The 19,723-nt window shown below is 34.3% G+C and overlaps 1 protein-coding gene across 1 annotated transcript in view; it reads left to right on the plus strand.

Moving 5' to 3' along the window:
- The window catches only part of ADAMTS6 (ADAM metallopeptidase with thrombospondin type 1 motif 6), a 238,208-nt gene that overhangs the window by 102,247 nt on the left and 116,238 nt on the right, over positions 1-19,723 (plus strand). Inside the window, exon 10 of the mRNA XM_045848398.1 lies at positions 15,374-15,520. Coding sequence (XP_045704354.1) covers positions 15,374-15,520 — 147 coding nt within the window. The remainder of the gene's footprint in view (positions 1-15,373; positions 15,521-19,723) is intronic.

Genomic DNA, 19,723 nt, shown 5'->3' on the forward strand with positions numbered 1-19,723 from the left:
CATTCTAAATGAAAGGTTTGCTGGATAGAGCAATCTGGGATGTAGGTCCTTGCTTTTCATGACTTGGAATATTTCTTTTCAGCCCCTTCTTGCCTGTAAAGTCTCTTTTGAGAAATCAGCTGGCAGTCTGATGGGAACTCCTTTGTTAGGTTACTGTCCCCTTATCTCTTGCTGCTTCTAGGATTCTCTCCTTCATTTTTACCTTGGCTACTGTAATTATGATGTGCCTTGGTGTGTTTCTTCTTGGGTCCAACTTCTTTGGGGCTCTCTGAGCTTCCTGGACTTCCTGGAAGTCTATTTCCTTTGCCAGATTGGTGAAGTTCTCCTTTATTATTTGTTCAAATAAGTTTTCCACTTGTTGGTCTTCCTCTTCCCCTTCTGGTACCCCTGTAATTTGGATGTTGGAATGTTTAAAGATGTCCTGGAGGTTCCTAAGCCTCTCTTCATTCTTTTCTGTGTGGTTGTTTCTTTCTTCCTTCTGGTCCACTCCATTGATTTGAGTCCCAGTTTTCTTCCCATCAATGTTGGTTCCCTATGCATTTTCCTGCATTTCACTTATGGTAACCTTCATTTTTTTCATCTAATTTGTGACCAAAATCAACCAGTTCTGTGAGTATCCTGATTACCAGTGCTTTGAACTGTGAATCTAATAGGTTGGCTATCTCTTAGTCGCTTACTTATATTTGCTGTGGAGCTTTGATCTGTTCTTCTGTTCCGGCCATTTTTTTTTCTGTCTTGTCATGCGTGTTATGTATGAGGGGTGGAGCCTTAGGTGTTCACCAGGGTGGGGCAACCCAGTAGCTGGGTTGTGATGCTATATGTGGGGGCATGGCCCAAAAGGGAACAATGGCGCTTGCTTTGCTCACTGTCGGACTTCAGTCCCTTCCACCCCTTTCTCCAAGCAAACTGGGCCTTTCTGGTGCTGATTCCCGTGTGAGTGGGCTTGTTTGCATTCTAGGACCCCATGAGTCTCTCCAACAGACTCTCCTGTGAGGCTGAGAGTCTCTCCCTGTGCCTCAGCCCCCACAGGTGTTTTCAATCAGTACCCTGAGGCTCTATTTCCCGGTGCTGGGACCCTAGGTTGCTTGCAGTGCCTTGCTTCACAATTCTCACCTTGCTGTGTCTTCATGTTGCCACCCTGAGCCTGGGGTCTGCCAGCCACTGCCTGAGTGCCCAGGGTCCACCCACTGAGGTCTTGTGCACCTGAGATGCCTTACATGCCCAGTCTCACCGCTCTTTGTGCCGCCACCCCTCGCCCTCCTGTTGCCTGACTCCGCCCCCCTTACCGGTCAGAATGTGAACGTGTCTATTTTAATTCCTTGGTTGTCTGACTCCCATACAGTTCAATTTTCTGTCAGTTCTCATTGTTGTTCTGTTTCTAAATTGTTGTTGTCCCTATCTTGGTTGTGCGAGGAGGCACAGTGTGTCTACCTACACCTCCATCTTGGCCAGAACCAGAATTTGTTCTTGTTAACAGTTTTTGAGTTAAAGTCATTTTGTATGGTATAAGTTTAACTACCTCTGTTCTCTCTCTCTCTCTCTCTCTCTCTCTCTCTCTCATCCTTACCCAAGGACATTTTTTTCATTGCTTTTAGAGAGAGAGTAAGGTAAAGAAACATCGATGTGCAAAGCATTGATTGTTTGCCTCCTGTCTACCCTGACTGGGAATCAAACCCATGGCTCTTCAGTTATGGGGCCACGTTCCCACCAACTGAGCTGTACCAGCCAGAGCACCTTTGTTCTTTTCTGGTTTACGTTTGCATGGAATGTCTTTCTCCATTCCTTCACTTTGAGCCTATATGCATTTTAAGGTTGAGGTCATTCTCTTGTAGGCAGTGTATAGTTGAGTCTTATTTTTCACAAATCCATTCAGCCACTATATGTCTTTTGATTAGAGAATTTAGTCCATTTATAGTTAAAGTATTTATTGATAGTTTCGTACTTAGTGATGTTATTTAATCAATTGTTTTTTGGCTGTGGTAATTTCTGTGTTTATTTATTCCTCTCTGCTGTCTTTGTGAATTAATGATTTTCTATCGTAGTATGCTTTGAAAGCTTTCTTTTTATCTTTTATGTATCTACTGTAGATTTTTGCTTTGTGGTTACCATGAGCCCTACATAAAACATACTGTAGATATAACAGTATATTGTAAATTGATAACAACTTAATTTCAACTGTATATGAAAACTGTACATTTTTACTCTCCCCAACATTTTATATTTTAGATGTCATAATTTTTATATTGTTTATCATTTAACAAATTATTTTAACTTTAGTTATTTTCATAATTATATTTTATTTGTTCTTTAACTTTTATACTAGACTTAAATAATTGGCATTATCTCCATATTATGACATTGTAATATTCTTAATTTGACTTAATATTTGCTCTTACCATTGTGTTTTATATTTTCATGCTATGTATTGGCATCCTTTCATTTCAGCTTGAATAACTCCTTTTAGAATTTCTTGTAACACAGGTCTAGTGGTGATGAACTTGCTCAGCTGTTTTTGGTCTGGAAAAGTCTTTATCTCTTTATTTCTGAAGGATGATTTGGTCAGGTTCATGGTTGGCAGTTTTTCTTCTTTCAGCCCTGACTGATGTAGCTTGGTTGGGCATCATCCCACAAAGTGAAAGGTTGCCAGTGATATTCCTGGTCAGGACCACGTGCCTGGGTTGTGATTTCGGTGCTTGGCCAAAGTGTGGGTGACAGGCAAATGATTGATGTTTCTCTTCCCCTCTTTCTTCCTCCTTTCCCCTCTCTCTAAAAAAAATAAGTGAAATCTTTTTTAAAAGTTTTTTTTCTTTCAGTACCTGAAATAAATCCTACTTTCTCATGAATGAAAGGTTTTTGCAAATAAATCTGCTTATAGTCTCTGAAAGTTCTCTTGTATGTGAGGAATTTTTTTTCTTTCTTGCTGCTTTTAACTTCCTCTTTGTCTTTGATTTTAGGCAGTTTTATTTTAATTTGCCTTGGAGTAGATATATTTGAGTTGAAACCATGTGGGCACCTATTAGCTTCATGAATTTAGATGTCCACATCTCCCACTAGATTTGAGAAATTTTCAGGCATTCTTTTTACAAATGAACTTGTTTCCTTTTTCTTCTCCCCTTCTCTTCCTGAGACTCCAATAATGCATAAATAATTTTTAAATGGTATTGTGTAATTCACATAAGCTTTCTTTGCTTTTTTTTCTTCTCTGAAGAGATAATTTCAACTGATTGTCTTTGAGTTTGCTGATTTTTTCTTCTGCTTTGTCAAGCCTGCTGTTGAAGCTCTTTATTGAATTCTTCAGTCTTTGTGTCATCTCTGTTTCTTTGTTGAACTTCTCCTTTTTTCCATGCATCATTTTTCTAACTTGACTTAGTTATATATCTGTTATGTCTTAGGGCAGTCGAAAGTCACTGAGTAATTTTGAATATAGATGCCTTGTTCAGATTTTCATTTTAGGTAGTTTACTCTGGAAGAAGCATCAGATGTGACTTTCACACAGGACACATGGTTGTAGTGATTCGTTCTTTTTATATATTGTTGGGTTTGATTTGCTGGTATTTTATTGCGGGTTGTTTCATGAGAGATATTGGCCTTTATTTTTATTTTTTTGTAGTATGTTCATATGATTTTGGTATTAGGATAATTCTTTATCCTACTTCTGATATTCAATTTACATGTTTGTATACCTTCAGATATTGCCCCAGAGTTTATGAATGTTGTATGCTGTTTTTTTTTCTTTTCATTTTTTTCTGTCTGCATTTTAGTTTGGGAAGGTTCTGTTGACCTATTATCAAGCTCACTGATTATTTTCTAGTGAGGCCAGTCTATTGCTGATACTATCAAGGAATTTTATAATTGTCTTATAATTTTTTATTTCTAGCATTTCCTTTTATTTTTGTCTCATAGTTTTCTGCTTTCTGCCTACCTTACCTACCTGCTCTTGCATATTTTCTACTTTTTTCCATCAGAGCTCTTCACATATTAATCATAATGATTTTAAATTCTCTGTGTGTTAATTCCATAATTTGTGTGATGGCTGAGCCTAGTTTTGATGCTTGTTTTGTCTCTTTTAATTGTGTTTCAGCATGCCTTGCTATTTTTTTATTTAAAACCAGACATGGTATATTGGGTGTTAGGCACTGAGGTAAATAGTCCTTTAATGTGATATAATAGGCATTGTGTCAATAATTGTTAATGAATGAGTGAATGTTGAATGTTTATATTGTAAGCTCTAACTCAAACGAAATGTGTGGTTCTTTTAAAATTTTATACCTTTTGGAAGAAGCAAATGAACCATTTTTTCTGGGATGAAAACATTTTTAGTCAATAGAACAGGACTGAAGCATTTCACTCCTCAGTTGATTAAACTTCAGAGCTGTATAGTGCCTTTGTTGTTTTCCCAAACTAGTTACACCATGCATGATAACATTATTTTCTTATTTCTCTCCATTCATGTTATATTTTATGAATTCGTGATGAAATTTTATATTTCTCAAATTATAACATATTGCTGTTATTATTAAAATGTTATTCCAGTATGATCTTTTTATAAATATAACATTTTGGTCAAGGTCAGTAAGATGACAAAATCATGTTACTTATCTGTCCACATACACACATATATTCACATATATACACACATACACACATATTATATACACAATGTACATTTTCATATACAGGCAGTATCATATGTAGACATGTTTCCAAAGCAGATAAAACAATGATAAAGACAAAGACTTTATTATGTAAGTTATTATAATAGACTTTAATAATCAAATTATTTCAATAATTCAGCCTTTGCCATGATATACATTAATGACAAAAATGAGATAAGTCAAGTCAAATCATTACTGGACTAAGTATTTGGAATTGTAGATAAAGTAAGTCTATGTATGTATGTGTGTATTACAAAAATAATAAATCTACTTAAGTAGAATTTAGTTACTATTAATATTAGGAACTTTGGTAAGTTATTCCCTTCATTTTGCTGGAAAAACAAAGAAGTAGATTTGTAGGCAAATACCACCATACTAATTGGCTGATATGAATTTCAGCTGTCATAAGCTATTCAATTACATTTTGTTCATAGTGCAAGGGAGGGTGTAGTGGCAAAAGTTTTTCTGTTCCAGCTACCTTCCCTGTCTTTGCCATGAGTATTCCACACACACACAAACACTGCACCCAAAACCTTAGTGTGTATTTCTAATATTCAGTTTCTTCTGGTTCCTGCCATCTTTATAATTAGATGAGGGAGCAAAAGTGTAAAATAGTAGTAGAAACGTAATTTTTTTTTCATTTACTTCACTGACATACTAAATATGAAGTTGGTTTATGCAGGTAGCATAAAGTCTAGATTCTTATAGGTACACCCTCTTCTCATTAAATATGTTTCTAAATAAGTCCAAAATCTTGAGTTCACTTACTTTAGTCAATTGTATGTAAAGTCCAAAAGTAGAACTGAGTCCCAAATTCTGTTTTAGAAAACACATGAGCAAATTATAATAACTATCCTATTGGGTAACTATTAAATCTAAAAATGTTTGCCAGATGTGGGTATAGAAGGCTCTGAGTACATCCATTAAATTTTGTCTTTCCTTTATTATAACAAGTGATTCATAGCCAAGATCAGTTATGAATAAGAACAGATCAAAGAGGCTACAAATGAAAAGTGATTTTTAAGAAAGACGTCCCTTTATCCCCTTATATTTTTCTGCTACAATGGGAAGGCTTCGTTTTGAGATTTTATAGTTGTCACAATGTAGACTATGTCATCGTTTTTAAAGTCTTTTTTAAAAGAGAAATTTAATAACTCTAAGACATTAAGAAACTATTCTTTAATTCTTTAATTATATATGTATTGTCATATTGCAGAACTGAGTAACCATCTATTTTTTCCTGTAGTGGCTGAATTTAAAATACATGCTCTGTGTACTAATGATTGTTTAACAAAATGCAAGGCAGTGTTGGAATACCATGATTATTTAAGAAAAAAATGATGTTGATGTATTAGTGACATGATAAAATTGATTGCTTAGATGAAAAGAACGAATTGGGCATTTAAGATTTTTCTTAGCTATACAGATCTTCTGTTGGGTTTGAAAACATCGGTTGATTTTAAATGCCCATTACATATATACTCAGTAGTCTGTTTTCCTCTTTTTTAAAATCTTCCCAAAGAACAAATAAGACTTGTGTACCACAGTCAAGTATAAGCTATTATTTTGTAATATAGAATACATTATATTACTTTTGCAGTAAGTGGTCATATAATACATGGTTAAATAATGTAGAATATAATCACCATTGAGCTGCCTCTGATATATCCTTAAAATAAAATAACATAAGGAATTATTTCCTTATATGTGTCTCTTCATATATGTATATAAGGAGATTTTGTTTTTTAAAACATCATTTCAAAGGAAAATATTATTTTTATAGAAAACTAATGTACTATAGGAAATATCTGGGAGAAGCACATGTCTCAATAGATTGATGCATATAGTATATTCTGAGCCACAGAAGCATAAATTTAAGAAAGTTTGCAAGTTTTTTCAATTATAGTTGATATTATATCAGTGTCAGGTGTACAGCATAGCAATTAGGCATTTACATAACATACGAAGTGATCCCCCCATAGTGTGGTACCTGCCTGGCACCCCACACAGTTACAGTATTGACTGCATTCCCTGTGCTGCACTTTATCTACATCCTGTGCCTATTTTGTAACTGCCAGTTTGTACTTGCCAGTCCCTCACAGGAGCTTAATATATTGTGTAACCTTCACTGCACAAATTTTTAGTGTATATAGCAACCACATTGTCTTTGAGTGGTGATGCCATTTATTTTGATCTAAACTCTCTTTCCCCTTTTATTACTTATACAATTTTTTATATTTTTATTACATTATTCATCATCAAAGGAGGCATACACATATGATGCTTTCCAAATTTTGTCTTGTTTTACAGTTTGTCGATGAGCAGTCTTTCACCCATGCACAATTTGATTCCTAAGAGTCAATGAGCACCTGCTCTATTTACCTAACATAGAGTGTATTGTGGATACAGTGGCAGTGAAGACAAATCTATCCTGAAGGAGCACACCCTTTTTGTTCATTTAACTCTCTTCCTATTCTTGATCAATTTTCCAATTCTTGATCAATTACTTCAATAACATATAACTCATTCATGAATTAGAACAAAAAGCAAAACTGCTAGGCGGAGTTATGTAGTGGTCATGGTATATCTTTATGAAGGAAAATAAGAAAAGCACAAAATTTTAAATTTATACTTAATACAATGAGAATATTTACCCGTAGAACTTTTTAATAATGTGAGTCCTTCAGTAACTTTCATTGATCTCATCCTTTATTAAAACTACCTCTCCTTAATTACTATTAGATCCATAAGAAGAATTCTAAATATATTTCAGTTGTTTAATTGTTAATTCCAACAGTGTTGTCATATACTATTTTTCATTTCAGAAGCAAAGACTTAGTCTGTAAGATAAGATAAATAGGCTTTTTGTGGAGACTATCCTAGACGTATAATAACAACTTATACCATTATTTCTGGAGCCAAATGTGTCAAGATCTCAAAAATCAGCTTTAAAACTTTAGAATTAAAAAATTTTCAATTTAAAAAATCAACTCAGCTATCTTGCATCATTGGTCAGAGAGAAAAATGCTAAGTTTTAGAACAAAACATTCTGTATATATTTGATACATATACAAATTAACTATACATATATACTAATATGTATATATTTGATACATATACTACATTAACTATATAAACATTTTAAAAAGTGTTACGTTAAAATATTTTGCACATGTGTGTATCTGTGTGTGTATTACAACAGACATCTATATGCAGACTATTTGGATTTAACAAATATTGATATCATCCCATGTTTCTTTTCGGGCTTTTATTTTTGTTATTTTCAAAGGTTCCACTTGCCAATATCAGACTGTTTTCATTACCATAGTTTTATGACAGGTGGTGAAGGGAATGATTACTACAAAAGTCAGGATAATCATTGTCTTGCAGGGGAGGAAGAAAAATATGATTATGAAGGTGAACACGAGAGACAGGCTTTTATTATTCTGAAGATGTTCTATTTTGTAAATTTGGTAGAGATAACAAAGAAGTTTGCTTTATCATTATTCTTTAAAATGTAAATATATGTATTATTCTCTGAAGTATGTATTATATAACATACATATTATGTAAGAGACTAAAATGCACCATGAGAACAAAAAACCCATAAAACATAATTGAGAATTATGAAAAGAGAGTTAATTGGACTAGTGACCAGTTTCACTTGTGTTATGTGCCTTGCCTGTTATAAAACTCAAATACTGTTAATAAACCATCAGACTTTCACGATGTTTTTAAACAAAGCTGAAGTTTATCTTGTAGCATTTTTTGTAAGAACGATTTATGAGATCTCTATTCCTTGAGTCCTTGTTCAAGATGACTTTATACTCAGTTTGGCTGAATGCAAGATTCTTGCTAGGCATCACTCCATGGTGTGCTGGTATTAAATGTCACTATGGAGAAATCTGAGGCAAATCTGACTGTTTTTCTACTAGATAATTTGTTCTTTTGCCCCAGTTGCCCACAATATGTCTTGTTTTGGAAGTCCGGCAAGTTTACTAGGATGTGCCTCAGTGTGGATTCATTCTGTGTCAGTTTTTCCTAGGACGCAGTCTGGTGCACTTTGATCAGTTCTTAGCCCTTTTTATTTCTTAAAAAAATTGTTATGAATTTTTAAATGACTTTTCTGTCTGCTTTATTATGTTCTTTGGGGACAATAGTGATTCCTATGTTGGATTCCTTCACTTTGATCCTTTAAAACTCTTTATCCACTTGATTTGCTTGCTTTGTTCACTCCTGTGAGAAGTGTCTTAAGCAGTCACCTCATTTTGCTCTTCTGATACCTCAACATGCCCTTTTCTTCCACCTCCTTCCTCGGACAGTTCATGTTTTTACCTCCTGTTTTGCCACATCTTCCCTGATTGCTTGTATCTCTGCATGAAATTCTTGTTTTTATAAAATGATATCTTCATTAGTTTTTCAGATTAGTGTGTCCAATTTTGATCTTGTCTGCAGCAACGTTGTTTTTCTGCTATGTCCGTATTTCACCTGCATTTTCTTGAGTGTTTTTCTAATGTAACATACTTGTAGATCTATTTTGTATTTCTTCTGAATCACACATCTTTGAACGAGTTTGATTTTTCTGGATAAATTATTTATAGATAGTAATGTTAGGTTGGGGCCAGAGCTACTTTTTCAGCAAGAACTTATTAATGATAAATAGTATTGGATGTGATTCAAGTGTTTTAACCCTGTATTTCTTTGTAAAACTGCCAGGCAGGTAGAGTCCCTCATCCTTCCTCACTGATAGACTGCTTTCCAACGATACGCTTCCTAGAGTTAGCCCTGTCTACTCTTCTGACCACTAGATCAGGAGAGTATATTCCCGCAGTTGCCCCCTCATTCCAATTGCTTGTAGAAGGTGTTGGTCGTGCCCCTCAGATCATTGCACTGAACTTTGGAGAAACATACTCTGGTCCTTTTAGCTGAGATCCTCAGTTACTGCTGTTATTCTCTGAGTCTTTCTGCATTTGTTGCATATTTATGTATTCAGTCATCCTTCCGCATACATTATGATACTGTATTTTATGGGTTTTTTTTCTTATTACTTTTGGGTGCTATCTAGAGGAAAGGGGGTGGAATTGTTTTACTGACCAATGTAGAAATAAGAAGTATCCATTAAACTTTTGAGATAGGAACAGAAATACTGAGATATTAGAAATGGGAAATGTCCATGGGGAGGTTTAGTTGAAAATCGTCAACATAGTTTATTTTAGGGGAAGGCAATAAAACAAAAAGCTTACTGTGTTATAATAGATATTATTTAGAATTTGGGCTTTCTGAATAATTAAGACTAATTTGAAGGACATTGCTTTAAAGGGTACTTAGCTTTTCATATTTGGGGATGTTATCCTAATCAACTATGATCTTCTCTGATTGGATTAGAGATTTGATTTTACCCTACTTAGAAGCTAAGCTGGCTATTACTGTTGCATGGGTGCTGTCAAAATGTATGCGATTCCTAGGTCAGAGATAAAGGATTTTACATTTAACTCTACAGCAAGCAGCATAAGCCTCAGCCAATGTATTTTGGTTCTTCTTGGTCCCAAACCCCACAGGGACAACACAATACGGCCCAGATGAATGCTGCACATGCACTAGGTTTTCATAAAAACTGAGAAAGATTGACTTTGGGGCACCTACCCCTTTTACACCAAGTACAGTAGGCCCCCTTTGTCTGCAGGGCCTATGTTCCAAGGCTCCTGGTGGATGCCTGAAACTGGGTAGTATCACACCCTATGTACAGTATCTTTTTTCCTGTAAATACATACACGCATGCCTATATACATATGTACGATAACATTTAATTTATAGATTAGACACAGTGAGATAGTAAGTAACACTAAAATAGAACAGGTATAACAGTAAAATAAGGGTTACTTGAACAGAAGCACTGCCATATCATAGTACGTAGTTGATCTAATAACCAAGATGGTTATTAATTGACCATTTGGTGGGTAGCGTATACAGCATGGATACGCTGTGCAGAGGTTTTGTTCACATCCAGGGTGGGACAGAGCAGGATGGGGCAAGATTTCATCACCGTACTCAGAATTTAAAACTTACAAGCTGCTTATTTCTGGAATTTTCTCTAATATTTTTGGATTGTAGTTGACCATTGGTGAGCAAACCACAGATAAATGGGGACCACTGCAGTAAGTAAACCTGCTCTTTATCCAAGGGGCAATGTTACCCCATTTCCTAGAATTATCCTGAAAGAGAGCCTGGGTGAAGAGCAAGCTCTGCAGACTTGGTGTAGCCAGTGTAAAGTGGGCAGTCACAACAGAGGACTGTCTCTCCTAACTTCCCCCCTCACTGTGTTCCTAAAACCCTCCACGAATGAGAACCATTGCCTTCATATGATCTGAAATGTTTTATTAAACACACAAGACCAACCATCAGCGTGTTCTCTTGCTACTGCTGTTCATTCGTCAGAGTGGGCCCCAGGTTGACCAAACTCTCTTTTGTCGTTGTTCTTTTTAAAAACTAACCAAGAGCAGAGAGTTGGGTTTACTTTACATTTAGTAAGTAAATGTAAGTATCTGTCCATCCATCCATCCATCCATCCATCCATCCATCCATCTATCCAATCTCAGTTCTTGCTGCAACATCATTATGAGTACCGGTAAGGAGCCTTCTGATTTAATACATACATTTATGTATTTATTTCTATATTTACATTTCCCACTCTCATTTGTTCACTCCCATAGATAACTACTCTAATAACTTTGAGTCCCTACATAGCCTTATAAAATATTGAATGTTGTTTTGTACATGTATGTGTTCATTTTTAACTTTATAAGTTTAAAATGATTTCAAAATTATAGAAATATTGATATGATAAAAAGATTTGCCACGTGCCCTTCACTCAGAGTCAGTTGTTAATATTTTGTAACATTTGCTCTCTCTTTCTGTATATGTACATGAATTTTTTATTAACTATTTTACAGTGAGTTGTAGACGTTTCCTTTATTCCCAAATATTTCATATCTATTTCCTAAGGAGAAAAGATAATCTCTTCTATAACCACAGTACAATTATCAAATTAGAAAATTTAACACTGATATACTTCTATCATCAATGTACAGTCATATTCAAATTTTATCAATTGTCCCAGCAATGTTTTTTTATAACCTTTCCCCCCAATCCAGTTTTCATTGCATTTAGTTATGTCTCTTTAGTCTTTATTCTGGAACAGCTCCTTGGCCTTTTTGTTATGTGAGAATATGTATGTGATTTTTGTTTATATATTTCATAGAGTGTTGGAGACATTCCTCCTTTTCTTAATTACTTCACTGTTTTAAAGATCCACCGATACTTATGTGTAGACATCTATCTTGTTTGTTGCTTCCAGCTTCTATGAGTGTTCCATAGTATGCATCTGACAAAGCTTACTTTTCTATTCCCCAGTGACAGATACCTAGATTGTCTTCAAATCCTTGCTATCATAAATAATCCTGTCATGAACATCTTCATACATGTTTCCTTTGGGAATATTTCTGGGATATATGTCCAAGAATAGGATTGCTGGGTCCTAATGTATCTGCCTACTTAATTTGACTAAGTACTGCTGAGTTGCTCTCTGGAACAGCTGCCCTGACCACATGAAAAAGGTTTTGAACTAAGATCCCAGTTTCTCTACATCACTGCCAACACTTAGTTCTAGGTAACATTCTAATTTTTGCCAGTATGATGGTTTTAAAGTGGCCTCTTCTTTAGTCTCTCTGATCACTAATGAGTTTCACCTTTTTTATTCTCAAACTCTTTGTCAGTAGAGTTTCCTCAGGAGGGGAAAAAAGTCCTCCCCTCTTATACTTCTGAAAGAATGTATTAAAACTATGGACGTTATTGTGCATTTTTCAGCTGATGTCTAACATTTTTTATTTTATGTCTAAGTAATTGCGAAGGATAGAATTTCTGGAGTACTGTATATATTATTTATGAAAACAAAGTTGTTACATACCATTTTTAAATATAATGAATTGAATCTGAATGCCATAGCAATTTGGTAACTATCATCATGCTTTTAAAAAATACACGAACCTGTTTTTGTAGTAAAAATTCTTATCATTATTCCTTCTTTAATTCAATATATCTGCTTCTATCCCTCCAGGAATATTACTCTGATGTGTATTTTAATATTTTTAATATGTTTAAATATATATTTTATGCTTAAAATTATATTCGATTGTATCAAATGTCTCCATAACAAAGATATACGTAAATAGCAATTACATTTAAAATTTCCTGTAATCATAGAGAAAAATTTTTTCTGTATTACTTGTTCACTAGATAACAATCATTATTAGTTAATGATTGATCAGAGAAGGTAATACATATTACAAATTTTAATGATTAACATAAAAGCAAAGTTTTTGTAAGATGTATTCTTAATTAGATGCATTTTTGATAATGCTATTTATCTCTGTGTTCCTATAGAGTGAGGCAGAATTTCAGCATCAGTTCAGTTTCTTTATTTTGTTTCTACAGATGATGAATACTTTGTTTACATAATTAAGTAGATGAGATGAAAGGAGTTTATTATAGAAATATCACTCAAATCTTTGAACTTCTTTGGAATTATTTGTCAAAAGATAACCATGGTGATTTATCATGAAAAAATATTTTTAACAACCTACCAACTGTTAATTTGATTTTATACTCAAATAAATTTGATGAAAGCAAGAAACTACATGATAGTTTATTCAGTCATTAACGTCATTCTCTTTCACAAAACCGACACCAAAGGTTTCCAATTTCTCTTTTCTTGATGTCCATGTTTTTATACCCCAAGGCTGTGAACTATTGTAAAATTATGGATCAATGAAAGATAAGTTTTCTTTTGTAAGTTGGAGAAATATGGTTTCAAAAGGAGAATTGGAAAAAGAGAAAATACACTCTTTTTTTTTTTAAAGAATGCACAAGGAAGTTGACTATCTGGAAAATGATTTTCTGAAAGCGCTCTGCACCTCCCTACACCTGCCTTAGTAGGACTGCAGGATGTTGAAGAGACTGATGCTAAGAGGAGAGACTGTTTTTCAAGCTCTCATCATTTGACAAGAATCACAGTAGTATTCACACATTAGTACCGACCTCTTAGAGAAATACAGAATATGAAGTTCATTGAATTAAAAATGAGAACAAAGGAGCCTTTCGTAAATCTGTAGCTGATTGTTTTAACAGAATATGTGTCTAATTCAATGAACTCTAAACTCTACCCTCATGTTCCTAGAAGACCATATAAATAGGTTGACTCCAGTGTGTTGCTATCAAATGGGAAGACTAAATGTTGGTGTTCTTTGAAGGTTATTTGGTATTTTAATATAAGGCTCTGGGTATTTACATATACTTCCTTTGCTTAGGTTAGTTCCTCTGCCTGAAATACTGGTTCCTCCTTTCTGCCTCCCACTCCCATATGGACATATTATATGTCCTCACTATAGCATTTTTATATTGTATTTATGAAGGCCAATTCATTTAGTTTTCTAGACATATCTCAAATCTAATCCCACCTCTCTATCCAGTGCTCTAATTCAGACCCACATCATTTTCCAGTTGGTAATGATCTTCCATCTGTTTCCCTAGCTCCATTCTCTCCCCATTCCCAGGTCCCCACCACAAAATTATTATAATGACCTGTCTAAAATACAGACCACATCCATATTGTCCTACTCAGAAATCTTTAGTTCTTATAAATCTTCAATGTCTCTACATAGCCAAATGTAACACTTTTCATTTATTATCTTGTAATTATCTGTTCTTAACTACCTTTCCAAATTTTTTTTCCAGCAACTACCCTCATCTACTTTTTACTCTTGTCACATAAACCATTTATTTCCCTGAACACATATCATGGTGTACTTATTAGAATATTGCAATGGAAATAGTTTTTTTGGTAATATTCCATCTGAATTTCTGACTACTTGTGTTGAAAGGCTAAAATTTATTTGTATGCAGTGGGTATATCCTTTACAGAATAATTTTGGTTTATTATTGAAATATATTTTTAGATCACATCAATAGAACTAGGCATGGCCATAGGACACATAAAAATAACAAAGAAAAGCTATGAAAAATGGAGGGAGTTATTGGTAATAAAAAACTTTATCTCCATAATTCTTAAGTACATCAAGATGTACTTAACAAATGTTCAAAATGTTTTGAAAACACATACAAAGGTACATTACCTATGTACTTAATTCTCATTTATCTATATTAAGGAAAATGATTTTTGTGTTTCACCTATAGTCTGGAACTCAATGGATCGTAACCATCTTCTATAATTCCTTTCTGATTCAGGATAGTGAATTAGTATGAACTCGAACATGTTAAAAGGCAGGTTCTACTAACAATTCCAACCCTAATTGTATGATCTTTAAGTCTTTTTTCTTTACTAAATTTGTTTTCTTCATCCAAAAAGTGAGAATTAACATATATTTTGTATCTGTTCAAGGAGAGCTGGTATCATGAGTTATCGTTTGAGATTATATGGCAAATTTAAAGAGATTTAGAAGTATATTGTATCATTGAATTATTCCTTAATCTTTTTAATTTTAATCCTATATTTCCTTAGAGGATCTGGTCTATTGATATGGAAGGCATATGTTGATGAGACTAATACATGATCAAATAAGGAAATAAAGGATGTATTGGGGTTTGTTTGTTTTCTTTTTTCTTATTTCTTGTATGTTTCTTATGTTTCTTCCTTGTTAAAACAGTTTTGGTATGAACCATGATGGAATTGGAAATTCTTGTGGGACGAAAGGTCATGAAACAGCAAAGCTTATGGCAGCTCACATTACCGCAAATACCAATCCTTTTTCCTGGTCTTCCTGCAGTCGAGACTATATCACCAGCTTTCTGGAGTAAGTAATCTCTGGAGAGTGATGACGAATTGCTCTAGAAGTAAGCCATTGGTAGAAGCCTAATATGTAGTGCTTCAAATTTTGTATAATGAGTAACTTTTATAGGGCCCAGTGATATTTCAGGCTGTTCCCAGAATATTTTAATATATCATTGTGGCAAATTTTTTCCTTCACACTCATACAGAACTTGCTGAATAGATTAGAGGAACTGGAACAAGAATTTAAGTGGGGTGGATGATGTGGGTGTTAGAAATGTTCGATAAATGGGAAGCAATGTCATAAAAAATGTAGATTTACATAATTTAATACAGCACAGGTCAGACTTTAATTTTGGGATTATACATTTAATTTTGTTGGTGAGAAAAACCTGAATTCTATAAGAATACTATAGTATCTAATAGTAACAAACAACAACAACAACAAAATCAAACACCTAAAAAATAAAAATTAAAAATGTCTTTGAAAGTTTATTGACTCATCTTTTCTACAGCTTGGGACCTTCTTTGTTGGCCCTTTAATGTTTGTTCCAAGAGTTTGATTAGTTAACTGTGAGGAATATAAATTAGCTAAAGTATAATGATGTTTGGGAAAGCAGACGTTCTTCCGTATCTCACCTGCCATGGGGCTTTCATATTGAACTCTGGAAACTAGCAGACGAAGGTCTCTCTTCCTGTGTGCCCTTGGGCAGGTTACTTCACCTTTATAATCTTCATTGACCTCATTTCCTAAATGAGTTTAGGTACTAATACATATATCATCATGTTATTTTATATATATATAATGGTAAAATGTGTTAAAAACTCTTAAGAGACATGCATTAAGTGGTAAATATTATTTTAAATGATATCAAGGTTTTACGCTTTACAGCTCCATCATTACCTTCAACAATTTTGTGCCAATTTTTCTTGGGGAGAAGAAATTAAATACTCTGTTAAAAGTGAGTCATACATAAAACACAGGCAAGCAACAGAAATTCTTTTTAAAAATTGCCTTTTCAAAGTACACACTAACATGATGATAGTGTAACAATTTAAACATTCAGACAGGTTATGTAGGGTAACATTGTTCATTTTAAAGTTTTGGTTTCTTTCTGCAAATGGCCTGATTATATTCCAAAAACTTATAATTGTATATTTTTTAAAGAGCCTGAACAAGAGATTTATCTAATGCAATGCTTTAATTAAAGATAAAAAGATAAATGTTTAAAATGGGCTTTTTAAAAATTAACTAATGTAACAATGAAACTGAAGGAATTAGAAATTCACTTCAGAAGGTAGTTCTCCTGCATTACCTAACAATTTTTAATCCTAGTAATAGATAATTATAACAATGTGCTTGCTTGGTGCCAAAATGGGGTGAAAGGCTGTAAAGATAGACCGCAGATAATTTGTTTGACATATTTTGGTAGTTTTTAACACAAAGCACTAGCAATATCATTTTCCAAGATGTTTTTAATGAGATCATATTACCTAAATTCAAACATTGCTGAAAATCTTCTGTCCCCAGAAACCAAGCCAGATCTGCAATTTCTCCCTTGACTTGGCTCATGTTTTTATAATGGAATCTTAGTGTCTGTCACCAGAAAGACAAACTATATAGCATGCTCCGTATTCCTGTGCATTTTGAAAGGCTTCCCTCTCCTTGTTCTGTCCAAGCACCACTTTCTTGCTCCTCTCACCTGTTTCTGTGCACAGCAGCACATTTGCTAGGACCTTCTCTGTGTGCATAGTAAATACAAGGACCAATTTTCATCTCTTGCCAGCACCTACCTGGTTGGAACAGTATTAAGGCTGAGATTATATGATAAATTTAAAGAGATTTAGAAATATATTGTACCATTGAATTATTCCTTAGTATCTTTAATTTTAATCCTGTATTTCCTTAGAGGATCTATATGTTGATTAGGCTAATGCACGATCAAAAGCAAATTCCAAAATTGCTGATAAAATACAGTCAAGAAATCACCACTGGCTTGGTGGGAAATGTAAAATGTTTATTAGTTCCAATAAAGTATTCCATTGAATTAATATAAAAAACATTATTTAAGCCTTGCAGGCGTGTTCAACCTGCAGCCCGTGGGCCACATGGGGCCCTGAATGGCCATGAATGCGGCCCAACACAAAATCCTAAATTTACTTAAAACCATTTTTTTTTTTTTGCTCATCAGTTTTCATTAGTGTTTGTGTTTAGAGTGTGGCCCAAGACAACTCCTCTTCCTACAGTGTGGTCCAGAGACACCAAAAGGCTGGACACCCCTGCGCCTCTTTGCATTTTGTATGAGTAAGCATGATTAGTGTTGACAGGGTGCTAATGGGCTTATTTATCCTGTATTTTATATTTCTGTTGTGTATTCTCCTGGGGATACTCACACAATTAAAGCCATTTGTGAAAGATAAATATGAAAGACAATGGGTAGAGATTTGGGGAAAATTTGGCTATTTCCCTCCCTCTTTCAAAACAAACTAAACTACTCTGATCATAATCTGACCGAGTAATAAAGGTTTTTAAAACACAAGGCTCTTTATAAAGGTCAGTTCACTGGAGCACAAAGACATAATAGTAACTTTCTTGAGTTTCTTTGTTCCTTTTCTATTAATGCAGCAAACTTAATTGCTTTAGCAGCTATGTGTGATATTTTTTCAAATCCAGCGATATTTTGATCAGGGATTGAGGTTACATTTATGTTTTATAGTTGGCTCAAAAAGACTCATAACATTTTATTTCAGTTTCTCCTCTCAAGAAAAAGAGATCTGTAAAGATGAATTGTTTAGGAACTACAGCCCAGCCAACAAAATGCATACCTTTCTGTACTTAGTGACTGTATAGGCCAAAGATGATGGTGGATTTTAACAATGAGCTTTCTATGATTTACAGATTCACTATTCACTATGCTCAACTGAGAACCACACCATGGCCTTTAAATGCCAATATAGTAAAAAGTCTCTCGTGTCATTCTGAAATACTGTGTGCTACTGATCAATCAGGAGGTGGTGTTTACCAACTCCCAATATTTTTTTTCAGATTTCTTAAACTCAGTGATTCAATAAGTGGTTCATGAATTGCCCAGAAGCCATCCTGATTAAGTAATAAAGAACCTATTTTCGTTAGAATGGACATGTTATGCCAGCTTCTGATGTTTTCGATGATGGCTTTGCAGGTAGTGCCCTTCCTGTCTGCCTGCAGGACTGACTGATTTATTTACTTACTGAGAAGACAGAGAAAGATGAAGCTGGTACTGTGGGTTATTCTCACCGATGACCATGGGCTAATTTTCCAGGCAGTGGAAGGCAGCCACAAGTCATTTAGGCCTATTATATATATATTTCCTACCATTTAGTGGTAGTACAGAATAATTTCGTATAGTTTTAAGAAATTCTCAGGACTCTGTGAATCAACTCTTGCTCTATTTAAAGTCTGTTAAATTATTTGAACTGTCAAAGTTTAAATAGCAAATCTCCTACAGTTCCAAATTAAATAGAGACTATCCATTTTCACAACAAGGATGGAAGCTGAAAAAAAGAAAGGCAACATTGTGGTTGAAGGTGAACTAGTAAGAAAGGTGAGTGTAGAGCTACGAGAAAAGTGACATAGATGAACAGGATGACCAAACACTCACATTTCTTCTGTAGCAATGACCTTTGAAGGTCAATATCAATTATTAAAGAAAAAATGGTTTTACAGATAGGACCTCTTTTCTATGTGAAACCCATGGAACAGCTTAGACAAACAGGTTTCTCCTTCCATTTTTCTGACATGTTTTGGGGACTTTTCTCAAATCCATAAATATCTTTGTTAAGTCATAATTACATATGGAGAAAAAGAGCATGACTGAGTAAACCTTTATTTAATAGAGTGCTTCCATATTAGAAGCCTCAAGTTCAGTTATGTCCAAGCACCCCTGTCTTTCATGGCGCAGGAGAGTAAGGTCTGACTTAAAGTAACTCATGTTAGGATGTAATGTGTTGTTAGTTTTGTGAAGACTCGAACAGTTTATGAGAACATCATAGACAAGATACTTGACTCATCGATGATAACAACCTAATTCACTTCTGCTTCATTTAGGTGTATGAGCACACTTTTGTGGAAAATAATATAACATGGCATTAAATGTTAACTTTTGTTGTTGTTGTTGTTAAGAGACTTAAGATATGTAGAGTTAGCATAGAAAGATAGACTCACTGTCTTGTAGGCAGACGGTCTATA

The sequence above is a fragment of the Phyllostomus hastatus genome, unplaced genomic scaffold (genome assembly GCF_019186645.2).
Source record: "Phyllostomus hastatus isolate PE091 unplaced genomic scaffold, TTU_PhHast_1.1 phas_contig_58, whole genome shotgun sequence".
NCBI classification, from domain to species: domain Eukaryota; kingdom Metazoa; phylum Chordata; class Mammalia; order Chiroptera; family Phyllostomidae; genus Phyllostomus; species Phyllostomus hastatus.